The following is a 16532-nucleotide window of genomic DNA, read 5'->3' on the forward strand; positions in this document are numbered from 1 at the left end:
GGGAATATGGCGAGCATAAAGAGTAAAGTTGCAGCAGAGACACACTGAGGAAAGGGTTGAGGTGATTTGAAGAAAATGTCTCGCAATCAGCAAGGAAGAAAACATGTCTAGAATCAAAAAAGGGGGGAGGAAGGGGAAAGAGGAGGATGGAGAGTTGGTCAGGAAGTTCCAAAAGTTCTGGTAATGGTGCTGCTTCAAGTTCTAGGTGAGCTAATGGAGTCTCTTGGCTTCAAGGGGATGACTCCACCTCCAGTTTTTCTCCCAAATTGGACTGGCTGGGGCTGGGCAGGGAACTAACTATATGAACCCTAGTGCACTGGGTGTGGGGGGACCCCAGAAGGGGATCCCCACTTTGTGTGGGGGTAGTGAGCAGCACAACCCCAGTTGCATTTTGTTTTTAAAATCTGCTGTAGAATCAGTCAAAACTATTCCTATTAATCCTCTTAATTTGATAATGGTTTCCATTGTAGAAAAATAATTTCAAATTTTGTCACCTTATGCTGGGAATAAAGGAAATTCAAAATCAGCAAAATGGAGGAAACAGCATCTTGGGGGAAACAGTGGTGTTCTTCTCAGTTGTCCTAAGGATGCAAGTCATGCTTTGTTGCTGTTCATAGCTAGTAAATTCATCATTTGGCAGCACCCATTTGAATTTTGTCATTCCCTAAGTACACTATGGTTTGATCTGTTTTGAATGACTGAGAATCAACAGCTTGCTATGATTCATATTATTAAATTTATTTCTATCTCATCCAGTGTATTAATAAAATGTCTTTTGCCTGGGTCACCTGACACTTTCTTGTATTACAGCTCTTTCAGTTATTTAGTGGCCTGCCACTATTTGACCTGAAAGAAAAAGGACTTTTGCAACATTGGTCATAATTAGTTTGTCCAAATTAAAATTGAAAGAAAAAGCTAATGTCGGCAGTGAATAACTTTGCAAAAGATCATTGGCCGGAACGAAAAGTACTTGAAATTTTTAATATATTTGAATGTTTAGTGCCTGATCCGTTTGAATTTTCATTCAGGTTTTAAATCTACACTTTGAAGTTAATTATTGAATTTAAACAAAAACATCTGTGTTTTCTGTTTTAGAAATAGAAAAAGTAAATTCTCCCCAGCATATCAACTCTTCAGATTGTGGTATAAGACTAACTCTGCATGCCTAGTAATCAGTTGCTTTAATTAAGGCTTTTGGTTACTTGTATCTTGCATTGTAATTACGTATTGCAGAATACAAGGCAAACTTGAGCCAGCTAACACTTTACCATTGGTGTCTTCTTCCTCTGCCTTTAACAGTTAGATAACTGAAAAATCCCCCAACAGGTTTTCCAGTTTCTAATTGCACAGACATTTTTGTAGAGGAAAGAAGTACATGGAAGATAGAATGCCAAATGTGGAAGCCTTTCTTCTAGATTTGAACTCTCACTTTCTTTCTCTCTCTCTTCTTCTTCTTCTTTTTTTTTTTTTTTTTTCCTTTCTGTTTTGCAGCCATAGACCTTTTGTATGGGGGTATATACTGCTTTATGTGTCAAGATTACATATACGACAAAGACATGGAACAAATTGCCAAAGAGGAACAACGGAAGGCTTGGAAATTACAAGGTTTGGTTTTCCTGCCTGAATTTCTTTTATTTGTTTTTAATCATACCTGTCCCTCCCATTTGTCAATGGCAAAAACCAGTAAGGGGAAGAGAGAGATCTTTAGGGACAGTAGTGCAGATTGTGGGAGAGAGATTTATAGATATTGCTATCCAGGAGCTAGACTGTTAGTTTAATATGTGCACCACACTAAATTATAACAAAATTTTATTTTTTTTAATTACAATATAATATAAAATCCTCCATCATGATCATGGACAACTTACCTAATTGTCATCAGAGTGAGATCTATATCAGGTAGAAAATGTAACAATCTACCTTGTAGACTATCTTGGGTATCTCAGGCAAGAAATCTGTTCCCCTCACATGAAATGCCACCTTTGTCTGTGATTTTTTTATAGAATGTGCCAGCTTACATACACACACCCATCTTCTGATTGTACACACACAATATATGTGTAAAGATATTTACACACAAATATATGTACACACATTTGTTTTGTTATTCAGTTTGCTTTCCCTAATTTTTTCTTTTTTAGCCTTCACCCCAACAGTGGTTTCTCACTACCAGTGTACAATGACAGGTAAGAGGCGTGGGCTGGCGACGCACTTCACTAACAAGCGTCCCTTTGCTGATTATCCTGCCATGTTAGACATGAATCATGGTTAAGAATGCCAGTTTCGTAATGCAGATTGTTTTCCTCGTCTTTTGGTTATGTTCCAGGGATCCAGTAGTAATAATGTATTTAATTTCCCATATCCTTCCCTTGATTGAGCTACTCCAAAGCAAATATTTTCCTTTTTTTTTTTTTTTTTTTTGGGGGGGGGGGGGAGCATGTAAAGATTCTCTTAACCAATCTGAGTAGTGTTTAAAGGATCTCTTTTGGAAGCTTAACATCTTCCATTTTCAATGGTTCCAGAAATGTTTTTTCTTAAAGTGGGGAAGTCTGTTTTTGAAGGCAGACTGTTTATACCCAATTATACACTGCTCTTAATGAATCTATGGCATCCCTTTCGTGTGATAGACCTAGCCAGGGGCTGAAATGCAAATAAACTATTCCCACCCTCACTTCAAGACATCTTTTAAGAGGAGCAGCTGTAGGTATATTAAGCAGACCTTAACTGGAACATTCTTGGAGTATCATGAAACAACAGCTGCATATTGATTTATCCAAAAAAACCCACTATATTCTCCTTTTTGCCCCTTACTAAAGTATTTTGAAGCAGTTCAGTCAGGAAGGGAAGGTAGTAGAGGATCTTAGAACAAGAAAATCATGGCATGAAATGCTTTCCTGCAAAGTATTTTGTTGCAATTATCTGGGAAAGTATTTTTAAACCTTGCATTTGGTCTGTGCTCCTCTATCTTTAATAACTCCTCAAATCTGTTTAAAATTTGCTATCTTGAGCCCAAGAGTTAATCAACTACAAGAGCAAAACAGTTGCTCAGGACGTAATAAGAATTTTATGGACTTTTCCTCTCCTTCATTTTAATGAGTAAATTCAAAGAGCATTTTCTTAATTTTGCTGTCCCCAGGAACAGTATCTCTGTACTTTCTGAACCAAGACACACCAGTCTGCCTTCCAGCAGATGTTAGCGTTTTTAGAACAGTCCAGAAAGAGTTATGTACCACGTTTTCAGACGCAGGAGTCCAAAACAGGAATAAACTGTTAAGATATAAAATGTAGCTACTTCTGTTCCTGAATTTAAATTACAGGACTATGCAGTATAGATATTTTCTTTAAAGCTGTGGCATAGGATTCTCCATTTAAAATGTTTCATTTTGTAACTTTCCTTTGTGATGCAATTCACTTATCAGACATTTGTTGAGGAATGCTGAAAACACATGCATACGGGAGGGACAGTAGAGAATTGTCTTCTCCTCATCCACGAGAACCTGCACTGTACAGTGGTTCATGTCATTTAAAAGACAGCAGAGTTCTAAATAATCTCCAAATAGAATACTAGAGTTAACAATACTGCTCAGAAACTGTTTGAATGTCTCCATCCTCCACTGCACACTTCAAATTATGAGATGGGCTTAAAATTGCAGAAGTTTAAGAATAGTACATTCAGGTTTGCCTTCTGGTTTTTGAGTCTTTAGAGTTCACATTTTCAATCTTTTCTCCACAATCATGAGAGCTAGAAACTTTTCAAAAGAAGGCTGAGATTCTAATGTAATAACATGACTCCAGGAAAAGAGACTTTAAGAAAACCCCCAAATATCACAAGACTTGTGATTAAAATTTTTAGAGTTGGAAACACTGGAATAATATCAGAACAAGTTCGAAGACAGGACGTTCTGGGTAGCCAGACCCACAAGTCCAGCCATAGTTCAAGATTAAATCCTCAATTCTTAGATGCAACTATGAGCAACAAAACAGTGTTAATGCTGTAATTCTCCCATATTTCTCAAGTATTGAATGTTTGCATATTTAATGGTGAGGAGAAGAAAATTTATTTGGGTATTCTATGGGTCTCACCTCCTAACTAATGTTCAGAATCTGGATTTACTTCAGAATACCAAAGTCATTAATCTGTATTAAAGAGTGCTTGCAAAATAAGGTGGTTTTTTTTAATTTAAAAAACTAGAACCCAATAAAGCTTCTGAAAACTCTAAATACCTAGATATATGGCCATTCATTAAAATACCTAAATAAACTTTAAAACGATTCCTGAATGGAGAGCTCAAGATCTCATATGCCAAGATGCAATTCTAAATAGCTGTTTTACCTGTGCCAGTGGGAGCCACGGCAGGTAAATCAGTCCGGCCCGCCAGGGGCTTTCCCTACGCAAGCGGCATCCCAAGTTTGGGAAACACTGCCCTTAACCATAAGTGGTAATTTGTACATGCCTTGAGATTTTCAGTCTATTTAAGATTGTTCATGTTGCAGATGTTAGTGCACTCTTGTGTATTTTCATGCCCCTGCCCCGCCATTCCTGGAAAAAATGTGAACCACTGCCAAAGAGTGGGATCAATCTTTCCACATGTTTTGGGGGCACACCTCAATTTTCTCCTTACATTTTATAAAAAGAATAAATGTAAAAGGAACAGGAAATCTTTGAATCTGCTTCCTTCAGCTCCCTATCTCTGCTTTAAACTCTAATGTGGAACAAAACTTGTGACCTTTCTAATGAGAGGTTTCCTGTAAGAGAGATGTCACACCTGTTTTGCTCTTGATGTTTGTCCTGGCATTTAACTTTGTGTGTGTGTGTGTGTTTTTTTTAATTACTATTTAAACAAGACTTGATTGCTTCACCCAGAATCCAGCAAAGCTGTCAGATCTCTTTTATTTACCTTAACTACTTTAAAATTACTTGAGGACTCAGATTTGCTATTAAGCACTTGGATCCTAAACCTACAAACACTCACGCAACGTGCTTAACTTTATACATCTAAATAGTTCCATTGACTTGTGTGGGACTATTCACATGCATAAAGTTAAGCCACTTTTGTGTGCAGGATTGGGGCTTTAGTGTTAATATTTTCACTCTTATGCAATAAACCAATATTTTACATATTGGATGTGTTTATTTTTTGAACAGTCCCATTAAACAATTAACCAAAGTCCTGTACAGTACCTATTGACAAACTATACTAAATTGGCTTGGTCATTTTTAAATTGTAGCATAACTGAATTTTAGAGTTACCAGGCTTGCAACTGGCCAGTCCAATAGCTGGTAGTACTAAAACGTTGGAAATAATATAAAATTCTGACAGTTTGCTTGCAAAACCGTTTGTTATAAATTAATACAGAAATATTGTTAATCTGAAAAGATTTGCTGAAGCTGTCTATTGAAAAGCTTGTTGCAAGCCAATGTTCTGTCATATGTGGACTGTCCATATGTGTGTCTCTGTAATGCTGCTTCATTCAGCATTTGCCTGTGCATACTGTATAGTGTATTCAAAGCATTGCAGCTGTTTAATCTCCTCAATCTGTTACATGGTAATTAGTTTCCCTTTTTATTTTCCTTGTATTTTCCGTTAATGCTGAACCTTGGGGAAAGGGAAGGGGTGTTTGTTAGTTCTTGTGCTCTTTCATTAAAAATTGTTGAGTCAAATATAGTAAAGAGAGATATGAATCTATGTAGATTTGAAGTTTGTTGTCCTCATGAATCCAAGAATGAAACCTCAGTCATATGCAGGAACCTTGAGGGTCAAGAGTAACTATGACTCAGACATTTTGGATGGGTAACTTCTGACAGGCAGAGCTATTTCTGAAAATGAAGATCAAAGAGCTATTAAAAATGAAACATGTACCATGCAGAATGTGTAAGCCTCCAGCTACATTTTCTACTCTCCTTCTTTTCATGTGTATGATTTATAATTTATTTTCTCTAGCACAGTACTGTTTCATCGATATGCATTCTGCACAGAATAAGATGAACTCTAATTGACTTTAATCCTCAATTTTAGAATAGATTGCCTGTCCTTTTTTTTAATGCCAAAATGCTTTTGTGACTTACTATAGCTGGCCTTGCATAGCAATTTCTCTTTGCTGCATAGAATGCTGCAGTAGCCTTTAGCTGGTCAGCTCTTGGGTCTTTTATTGTTGCTGTAGTTTTCATATTTCAGATGATACTGTAGACACCTCTGTGCCCACATCTAATCTGTTCTGATTACTGGCTCTCCTGAATCCCCCCTACCCTCCAGTCCCCCAAACAAAATAAACTTTTTTGAAACATAGCATTGGGGGCTTTTATTTTAAGAAAATAATTAACATGACAAATTTCAACTATGGCTCTAGAGAAAATAAGGTTTTTCTCTGGGTAGTGGGGAGTTAAATTAAAAAACCCCACTACATCTGACTGTATTTCTGGGGAACGTTAGAGTATTCGACCTTCATTCTACTAGAGTCTCTATTTGCTTTTACCCGATACTATAAAGTCATAGTGAGTGTTATAGCAGCATACCCCCTAATATGTGATGAGGGAATACACTATTAAGTATCTTCCAAATCCTCTAAAACCTGCTTTGCATCTATTAAGAGTAAGGCTGTAGCTGTCCGGTACGTTGGATCTATTTTGGCTTATTTACCATATTTGTCATTTCATTGAAGAGATGTGGGGACAATTGTCTACATTGCCCTATATCTCAGCCAATCTGTGCTTAGCCCCAAGACATGCGGTTGTGCTGGCAATATGACCCCTTTGAGCCCAAAGAAAATCATGGACACTTGAAACAATAAATAACACTGGATTGGCCTTCATGCTGGGGTTCTTTTTAATTGGAGGTTTTTTCAACCATTGGTGGAAAGACTGTTACTTGGAAACAGATAGATAGGAATTCTATACAAGTAACTGCTTTTGTGTGCTTTTAGCCCATGTTTATGGGAACATATTGTCAAGGTCAATTGCTGCCTTTCTGAACAGTAATAAAAAGCAAGCTGGCTATTGTAGTTTTTTGTATACTGTATCCAACTTAATGGACAGTGCATCACAACCTTTTCTTGAAAGTATCCTTTCAGCTGTTCTAGCTAACAGCACCCTGAAACTTTCTTTTCATCTGCTCAGGCATTGGAGAGAAGTATTCAACATGGGAGCCAACCAAACGAGAATTAGAATTGCTACGACACAACCCCAAGCGGAGAAAAATAACCACAAATTGCACCATAGGTAAGTCAAGGAAACAGTTTCTCAGATGATTTCTCCGCCAACTGCTCTTTCAAAGCCCCGTGATGTTTTTCTTGCCTTTCAAGGTTTAAATGCATGTTCTCAGGTTGTGTCTTACAATTGATTTTCTTTTTAAATGTGTCATGTCATCTTAATGAACGTTGTTTACTGACTTCCATCCTCTCTTCTCTATAGAAGGATATGTGCTGTGTCATTTCAGATACTGAAGATAGTAACTTCCATAGGAGACCTTCAAAGTTAGGAGACTCTTAAACCCTGTGTATACTAGGAAATTCTGTGGGGAAAAAATCACCACTGACGGTACCACCAGTTCAGTTGAAGTTTTAATTGACGTGGGAGCTGCGAGAACTAATCTACACGAGAGCTCCCATTAGTGCTACCACCAAGGCAGTTGCACCAATGGAAATTCTCTTGTTCAGATATAGCCCAGATTACGTCTTCCTTTCACTTGAGAGCTTTGGTCTTTTACCAAATGGGAGCTTCAGTCTTTTTACCAGTTGTGAGCTTTGACTTCTTTCCTTCTACTTTAGAGGATCCAGAGGAGAGGAACAAAAATGATAAAAAGTTTAGAAAATCTGACTATGAAGGAAGGTTAAAAAAAATGGATATGTTTAGTCTTGAGAAAAGAAGATTGAAGGCAGACCTAATAGATCTTTAATATAATCGTCTATAGTGTTATAAAAAGGACCGTAAACAATTTTTCTCCATGTCCACTGAAGGTAAGACAAGAAGTCATTGTCTTAGTCTGCAGCAGGAGAGGTTTATGTTAATATTATAAAGTTTTTCCTAACTTTAAGGAACAGGTTACCAAGGGAGGTTGTGGAATCCCCGTCATTGGAGGTTTTTAAGAACTGACTAGACAAACACATGTCAGGAATGGTCTAGGTATACTTGGTCCTACTTCAGCACAAGGGGATGGCCTAGATGATCTCTCGAGGTCCCTTCTGGCATTACATTTCTATGATTCTATGTTGAAAACTCCAGAAATGAGTCTGAAGGACCCCATTTTGAACCCAAATCACATAGTCTGTTCTCCAACTTATTTTTTAGATTTCAGTTCCTAGTTTCACAGATTCCAAGGCGAGAATGGACCATTCTGTACAAATCAAATATTGTAGCACACAAAGTTAGTTGGCTCACTTTGGAGCCAAGAGCTATCTGATATGCAGGCATAATGAGAGATGATTGGGAAACAGCTGGGGAAGAGAGGAGAAAATATGCAGAAGTTCTCACAAAATGTAGATTCTGTTTTTCATCAAAACTGCCTGACCAGCTCTAATGATGACTAATCTGGTCAGTAATAATCCTGTGGCTGTGTTTTCTTTATAGTTTAATGCATGCTAACATTCAGTTATGAAGCTTTCTGAGATTAGGATGATAACCATAGGCCCAGATTTTTACAGGTATTTAGGCATTGCTCTGTTCAGCATTGCAACGTCTAAGTCTCATTTTCAAAAGTGACTTAGGAGCTTAAGTTCCATTGCCTTTCAATATAACTTAGACTCTTAAGTGCCTAAGTCTCTCTTGGAAAGGAGTCTGAGTCAATTAGGTGTTGTAGCGCTCAAGGGCGCAATGACTAAGATTCCTTTAAAAATCTGTGCTATAGTCACTAGAAGCAGGAAGCAGTTTGTGAAGTCCTTAAATTTTGCCTCATTTTTCAAAACTACTGTAAGCATTATGTTGTAATAAAGTGCATCATCTAATGTTCACACCTTTTCACCCTCCAAAATTCTTTGGGAGTAATGATGAATAAAATAGTTTTATATACATGTTTCTAGTACAGTAGTGCATAAATAATGCAATACATGTATATAGTACCTGAAATTCTGGATTGAGAAGCAATAATGTGACTTCAAGAAAGGAAGTCAAGATCTGGAGATAGAAGAGTAATGTCAAAGAAAGGACATCTATTTTTGCAACAGCAGAGCAGAAAAAAGGGTTGAAACACACCTGGACCTTGGACACTGAGCTGGTTTGTTCTCTCTATTGCTTGTTCATTTTGGGACGTGATTTTTTTATGAAACTGTAATACATTGTATAAGAACTATATTACCAGTTACTTGGCTAAATGAATTCTACAGGACAAATGAAAGTGGATTTGATAAAATGTTAAGGTGCATCTGACCTTTCTGAACAATGAAACGTTTTTGGATGTTGTTTCTCTTTCCATTTTGATGGAATGAGATGCTGATTCTTAAAAGACTTTTAATTTTTCAGTCTGTTAAAAGGGATGGTTCTGTCTGCATGAAATCTTATACACACAGCATGGGGGGGGGAAGTACTCATGAAACACAGGGGATAAGGGCAATGACTGATGTCTTTACTTCTGCAGGCATGCTTTTAATAATTTCTCCTACTGAGCCCTGGAGCTGTCTGTATGCCAAGATTTAAAAAGAGAAAAAAATCAAAGCACCCAAGAGACTTAATGCAGTTTTGGGTTACAGTTAAAAGCAAAAGACTTGCTTTCTTTCACAAAAATACATTGGGGGTTTAACTGAAAAAAAATTGTCATTGTCCTTAAGCTATTTCTCTCTATCCCCAGCCTATTGCTAAATATATACCTGTGTGCAGACTGAAATGCTGCAGTTACCTGGACATTCCCATTTCTCTTTCCTGATGCTCATTTCTTCAGACATCAGGTCTTTATTGATCCATAATAGATATCTGTTTCATCTTCTGAGGTAGATAAATGAGTCAGAGAACATGCATAGATGTCTGATTGTATTGGCTCTTGATAATGAAACTTACGCTGATAATCAGCTGTAAACGTCGCAAACCTATTGATTGATTCTGTTTACATGGAGAATCCAGTTTAGACTAACCAAATGTCTTTTACCTTTTTGTAAAGCTGATTTTAAAAGAAAAAAGGCAGTTACTTGCTTTCTCCCCCTCTCCCTTCCTCCTGGTGTATGCCCAGCTGGATTATGGGAATTGCATTTTGGATTTTTTTAAATTCTCAGGTATGACATGTTGAAATGGTTATTGAGCCTCTTGTTGTCAGATGCCACTGGTGTGGTGCTCTGCTTTGTTCAATGTTGATAACAGTCGGCTGCGTGCACGTGTTCCCTCTGTGTGCTGCCCGGGCTCTGCAGATCACTGGCACAACAGACCCCGAGAAAACCCCCAATGACCACAGACTCCGATACGGTACGAAGGCACCCGGCCAGCTTTATTGTCAAATGAAGCACAGTAAGAGTTTCCAGCAGACTCTACAGGACATACTACGAATCTGTGCCCCCTGACAATGGACACAGCTCAGTCAGTGGCGGGACACTCCACTGTCCCCTAGGCCAGACACAGACACCGCCCCAGGGATGTATTCTTATACACAGGTACAAACAAGTTACACATCAATCCTGACCTATTGAGGTGCAACCCTTCTACGTAGCAAGGTACAGCCCCTCTACGCAGTAAGGTGCCGCCTCTCACCTTGTACATGTTGGTTTGAACAAAACGACTCTCTCCATCATATTACCCTTTTGCCCATCTTTAGGATGGGTCAGCCTGTTCCTTGTTATCTCTGTGGATTGTGCAAGTATCCAAGCATTCTGGTACCTTTTAGGTATGTGTATTTTTGCAACATCCCCCCTTTCCTTGCCAGCTTCTGTGAGCAGGACCTGCCTCTGGCTCACAGTTTAACTTTGCTTTATGTTAGCAAAGTCTTGACCATTACTTTAGTTCAGGCCTTAGGCCTCATACCGGGCCTCTGATACAAGGGTTTATGTTTCAGGGCCTCATCTTACTGCACCTTTGATACTGGTTCTGTATAGCTTTAACTGAGGTATACTTGTACTGTAACTAATGAGGATGGCATGGTATTCCTGGAATCCAAGACAATACAGACTTGGAATAGCTTGGAAAAATATGTACATTTGTGGGTTATCCATGGGAGAATTTTGAAAAGAGGGCTTGCCAGAGGGTTTTCCCCCATAGTGAGAACTCCACTAACATGGATTGTAATGTACTGGAGTTGGTTCAGAGGTCTAAAATAACCATATTTGTGGTTTCCCATTAGGTTTTACACCATTGGTCTTTAAAACAACATCACTCCAGAGTCATGTGGATTTTTAACTCCCCGCAAAGTCTGCTTTGCACTGCAAGTTATTTTCCTATTCTTGTCTTGTATTGCTGAGAAATGACCTTTTGTGGCCTCTTTAGTAGCTAGCTGGCTCTGTGCACTAATTTTTCTGAATTTCTGCACAACAGCAATATCCTTAGTCTTGCACTGGCACCATAAATTAACTATGTAGAATGAACTGCCATAAAATGAGTTTTTTATTACCGAGAACTAATAATTCACCAGTGGAAATGCTCCCTTCTACCTTTTATTTCAGTCAAAATAAAATTATATTTCCTTGTACATAGCAACTTGAAAATTTTGACAAGTAGTGTGTAAAGAACCTCTTTTATACATCATGAAAAGACTGATCGCTGAGATTTGTTGGATCTCACCGGCACTACAGTCTCTCTGATTTTTCTTCAAACTGGATAGCTGTATCTCTCTCACCAGAGAATGCTTCCTAACAATGAATATACACACGGTAAATATTTTGCTGAATCACTTTTGTGCCATTGTGCAGATTCCACTACCAATTAAAATAGCTCTAGTAGTGGTGCAGGCTACAGAATCCCAAGCTTTTATTGGTTTTTGCTTTCTGGATGTTCACCAAAGAATCATCCTCACAGTTGCATTTGCCTGTCTGTGAAGTGACTTTGGGACAAATTGCTTAAGTGCCAACAGTGAGCTCAGGTGCTGATGCAAATAATGACACATGGTCCCCGCCCTGAGGATCTAATCTAGATTAGACAGGCAGTACAGTAGACCTAGAATACATAGGGTGAGTCTGCAAACTTGAAATGCTGATAGTCATTATTTAGTCTTTGCAGAATTAAATAACATCTTGGTTTTGGATTCAAGATTTACTGGTTTGGTTTGATAAATTTCTGACATGCTAATTACACCAGAAAATCCTTAAGGACAATTTGTGTATGATAAAATTTCGATAATGCCACCATTGGAATTTTTTTTTCTAGACATACAAGGGAAAACTCAATTTTTAAGTCTGTCTCCTGTTGCTCTATGGAGACACTGCACTCAGCTAGCCCATCATACTATTACAATCAGATATACAAGAGAGGTTTTTATTATGGGGGTGGGCTGGGTGGGAGGGAGATGTAGCATCTTTTGGGGGCCATTTTCATAGCTCATCTTGTTCTCATATCATTAGTACCCACAAAAGATTAGTACTCCTACTGAGGTATTAGCTAGCCTGTCTCTAATTAGCATATGAAATGACTTTGTGGCTGAAGACTCTGCTACATTACCAGTAGAAAGAATTAGACTCTAAAAGCACATGGATAATTAGCTAGCTAGAGCCACCTGGGATTCCCATTTTCAGTGTTGCAAAAAGGCAGAGGGGGAAGCCTTTAGAGCAGAATGAGCAAATCCTTTTCAGAAAGAATGATGGGGAGTGGGGGAGGTGACACAAACAATAGCTACATCGCAGTGGCAGGTGGTTTTTGCAGCTGTGTGACACCCAGCAGTATGACGTGAGAAAGAGAGGCATGAGTGGAATAAATATTGCAGTAGTGCTTCAGTGTAAAGGTGGCAAAGGGAGATGAGAACAGTGGCCTGGAAATTATTTCTGGTTCTCTAGACAAGCTACCAGAAACATTGCTTTATCTTTCAGTGTTACATAAACTATGCATGAGCAGCCGTGCACAAGGGCCTAACTAGAGAAGACTTGAAGATGTTGTGGACTACATTAATACTTTAAAGTATTTTGTGAATGTGCTTTTTTTTGGTGTACTTGCTTTTGGGTCTAAGACTTCTTAAACTAGCGCAGATGGAAAAGGGGAGTGAAAACACTCTGACACAGCACAGAACTTTTAACTCTGGTTTAAATTTTAATTGTGAGTTGGACACATTAGTGAGTACATATTTGAAATGTGACCGCCATAGAAATGCATTTAAAATGGATTTCAGTTCTCTGCTTTGTCAGATCAAATAACATTTTGAATCAGTCAAAATGGGGTGCATAATATCCTCTTAAGTGCTACCCAAATAAATGCCTCTTGCATAAATACTATCAAGGCATCTTATCGTGTAACTACACCCACCATCTATCTGGAAAACTGATAATTATTCCCTATGTTAATTGGCCAATCCTAAAATATCCTGTGATACAGCATCAAATACACCGATAAATGTTTTATAAAATAAACATTCCTTTGCCCTCAGGGAAAGGTCTAAAGGCAGAAAATGAATTTTTATTTTGTTGGGGGGGGGGCCTGTTCACTGTCTGCAATGTTCTCTTTCCACGAATATTTACGTCCTCCCACCAACTTTGAGTATTGCAGTCTGAAGTAAAAAAGCCTGTTTAAAATAAACAAAAAAAATTAAAGTTTTTTTTTATTTACTCAAAAAGGCACATGTACAATGTGTAGAAAGGCTTTCTGAAAGTAAACTACAGCAGTAAACCCAGTTGAGCAGCCGTCGGTGAAGGAAAAACCCAAGTAGCTGCTTTTAGACGTTCAAAAAGATTTTGTTTCTTCTAGAAAAATTTGTCTTAACATTTTGTAAACGGAGAACTCCCAGATATGCTGTTAAACAGAATCCCTGTATTTCTTTGGTCATTTGAATGCACTTCACCTTGGTTGCCAAATCTGATGACCCTCTGGAAACTCTTCAGGTATCTTGTGTAATCTCACATGTTAATGGTGCGGTTTATAGATTTCTATTTACAGGTTACAGAGAAATCAAAGTTATGGGAGAACTTTTCCTTCAGGATCATTATATTCATGTGGGTGAATCTGACAGTTAATTGACATTATTGTTACAGAAAAGCATATATTTTCATGTGCATTTATGTTAATCTCTGATAGATGTTAGCCCTGTTCACCTCAGAGTTCACCTTATTTTGCAGTATGCAAAGTGGGCACAGAGCAAACAAAATACCACCTAGCTCTGATGTAAATATGCACCTTGTTCAGTTTAGAATGAAAAAAAGATATGAGAAGAAATTTAATTCAGAGGTATCACCAAGATTATTTTTAGTTTCTATTTGTTGTATATAGAATGTGGGCACAAAAGTGATGTGAAAGTGCCAAAAAACAAAAACTAGGGAATCCTAATGTCTCAAAACTTGTGCATAGTATTTTTGTGCACTTACATAAACTCAATTCTACAGGATAGTATTCTTTTCACCGTGTGATTGTGATTTTTGTTGGAAAAGATTTCCAACAACCAGACAAAAGTGAAGATATGGTTTCACTGCTAAAATGAGAAATGTTTATATTCAGTGAAGAGGATTGCCGTGTCTGGTAAATGTTGAATGCTGTCTCTTCATTTGATTTATATCATGAGAAACGACAGTAGTCCAACTTTATCCCCAAGGGGTGAAGGAGGAGACTTTTATAGAATTCAGGCTTTTATTTGAACTTTGGAAACAGATTAATTCATCAGGACATCCATCATGGTAGTTTACGAGCAAATTAAACTTCAAAAGTTAGAGAAGGGTATCTTACTGCAAACTCTGTTCTCACATCTGTACCTAGTTTGTGGTGAGGCCTTTTTAATCATTCAAATAAAATATTAAGTAGGCTACTAATCTCCAGTAGGAGATCCATCTAAGCAAACAGTTTTTAAGCAAATAGAATTGTGAGCCATTTCTTCAGCTGTAGGCATACCAAGCATAGTGGGGGCGGAGATAGAGAGACACGCACCCATCTTAAACTAATAGTAATGGTAGAAAAGCATGATGTACTGTCTGGGGAAAGGGAAACAGCCAGCCCCCGTACTATGAGGAGTCCTTTACGGACTATCAGAAATATTGCATTGAATTTTCATAAAGAATGTTTGTAAATCACTGCATTACCATCTACTGTTATAAATTGAGCTGAAGAAAAAAATAATTTTAGCCTTTTTAAATTAGATGTTAATCTTTTGAGATGAACAAGCATTTTTCCCAAATGAAACGCTTGATATTTAGTTTGTTTAACTTGGTTATCTTTTCTTGACATAGCTTATTAATGCTACTGTGTTACAGGGAAATTACATCTAGCAGTTGATGACACCTTTGCATCATCACTTTTTAAGGCAAATGAGCATTTATTTGTTCCTGCATTTTAAAGTAATCCAGAATTTTGTAGCAGAAACTAGGACATGCACGTCTCTTCATATTTGATCTCACCGCTTATTAAAATGGAGAGTTTTTAGTACCTCATGAGCTTTTTTTGGGCACACTAATATGAGCACAATGCCTTGACTTCTATGAGGAACCAGTGTTTATGCTTTCCTCTTCTGATTATAGTAACCTTTGCCAGGCTTATAGTCAGAATTTGAAGCAAGGGCAGTTTAGGTTGGACATTAGGAAAAACTTCCTAACTGTCAGGGTGGTTAAGCACTGGAATAAATTGCCTAGGGAGGTTGTGGAATCTCCATCACTAGAGATTTTTAAGAGCAGATTAGACAAACACCTGTCAGGGATGGCCTATAATACTTAGTCTTGCCATGAGTGCAGGGGACTGGACTAGATGACTTCTTGGGGTCCCTTCCAGTCCTACGATTCTATGATTCTCTAGAATTGTGTGTGTTTCTTGAGATGGCAAAATTGGTGTACAAATAAAGAAGGAAACAGAAAAAGTGGCCTTGCACGCTATTAGAAATGCAGGTAGGGAAAGAAATAATGTTTTCCAGGTTATAGCAAATTACTTATTTGACAATGTCCTTTTTTTAAAAGAACGGATTTTGTTTTGCAAACTCGGTGCTTATCTCTATTTTGTATTCTCATTCATTCCCATTTAGTAAAAATATGGATTAGTTTTCATCAAGAATCACTTCCATTGCTATAATGCCCAAACTGTAAACAAGCTATAGATGTTGTTTTAACATGTCAGTTTATAAAATAAAACTCTGTGAAAGTAGAACATGAATTTTTCTAAATAACAATATTTGTATTTCACCATAAACCCATAACATGACAAATTTCTTGGTAATGGATTTCTTACTGTTCCTTGGCTCTGAAAAATAGCACCTTGCATTGGAGAACCAGTCTTTCAAGACAGTGGTGGGTTGAAGAAAAGAAATAACTACAGAGCAAAAATTTGAAGCACAGGAATGTACCCGTAAAGTGGGAAGTAGATGTATTTAAAGCAAAATCTTCTATAAACTTAATTTCACAGTTCAACATTTTCCAGGGGAGAAAATGGAAGTAATAACTAGTGTGCATGCGTGCGTGCAATTAGAAGGCTATTCTGAATTAGTTAAATAAGTGATAGAAGTTGAGGAAGATGCTTC

The 16532-nt window shown here is 37.7% G+C and overlaps 1 protein-coding gene across 2 annotated transcripts in view; it reads left to right on the plus strand.

Moving 5' to 3' along the window:
- USP22 (ubiquitin specific peptidase 22) overlaps window positions 1–16532 on the plus strand; it is a 190297-nt gene that overhangs the window by 115104 nt on the left and 58661 nt on the right. The window contains exons 3-5 of one of the 2 annotated variants that reach the window (XM_054041643.1): window positions 1492–1605; window positions 2142–2186; window positions 7115–7216. In XM_054041643.1, the coding sequence (XP_053897618.1) occupies window positions 1492–1605; window positions 2142–2186; window positions 7115–7216 (261 nt within the window). The remainder of the gene's footprint in view (window positions 1–1491; window positions 1606–2141; window positions 2187–7114; window positions 7217–16532) is intronic. The other variant, XM_054041644.1, reaches the window with a different exon arrangement.

This window comes from Malaclemys terrapin, chromosome 10 (assembly GCF_027887155.1).
Source record: "Malaclemys terrapin pileata isolate rMalTer1 chromosome 10, rMalTer1.hap1, whole genome shotgun sequence".
Taxonomy (NCBI): domain Eukaryota; kingdom Metazoa; phylum Chordata; order Testudines; family Emydidae; genus Malaclemys; species Malaclemys terrapin.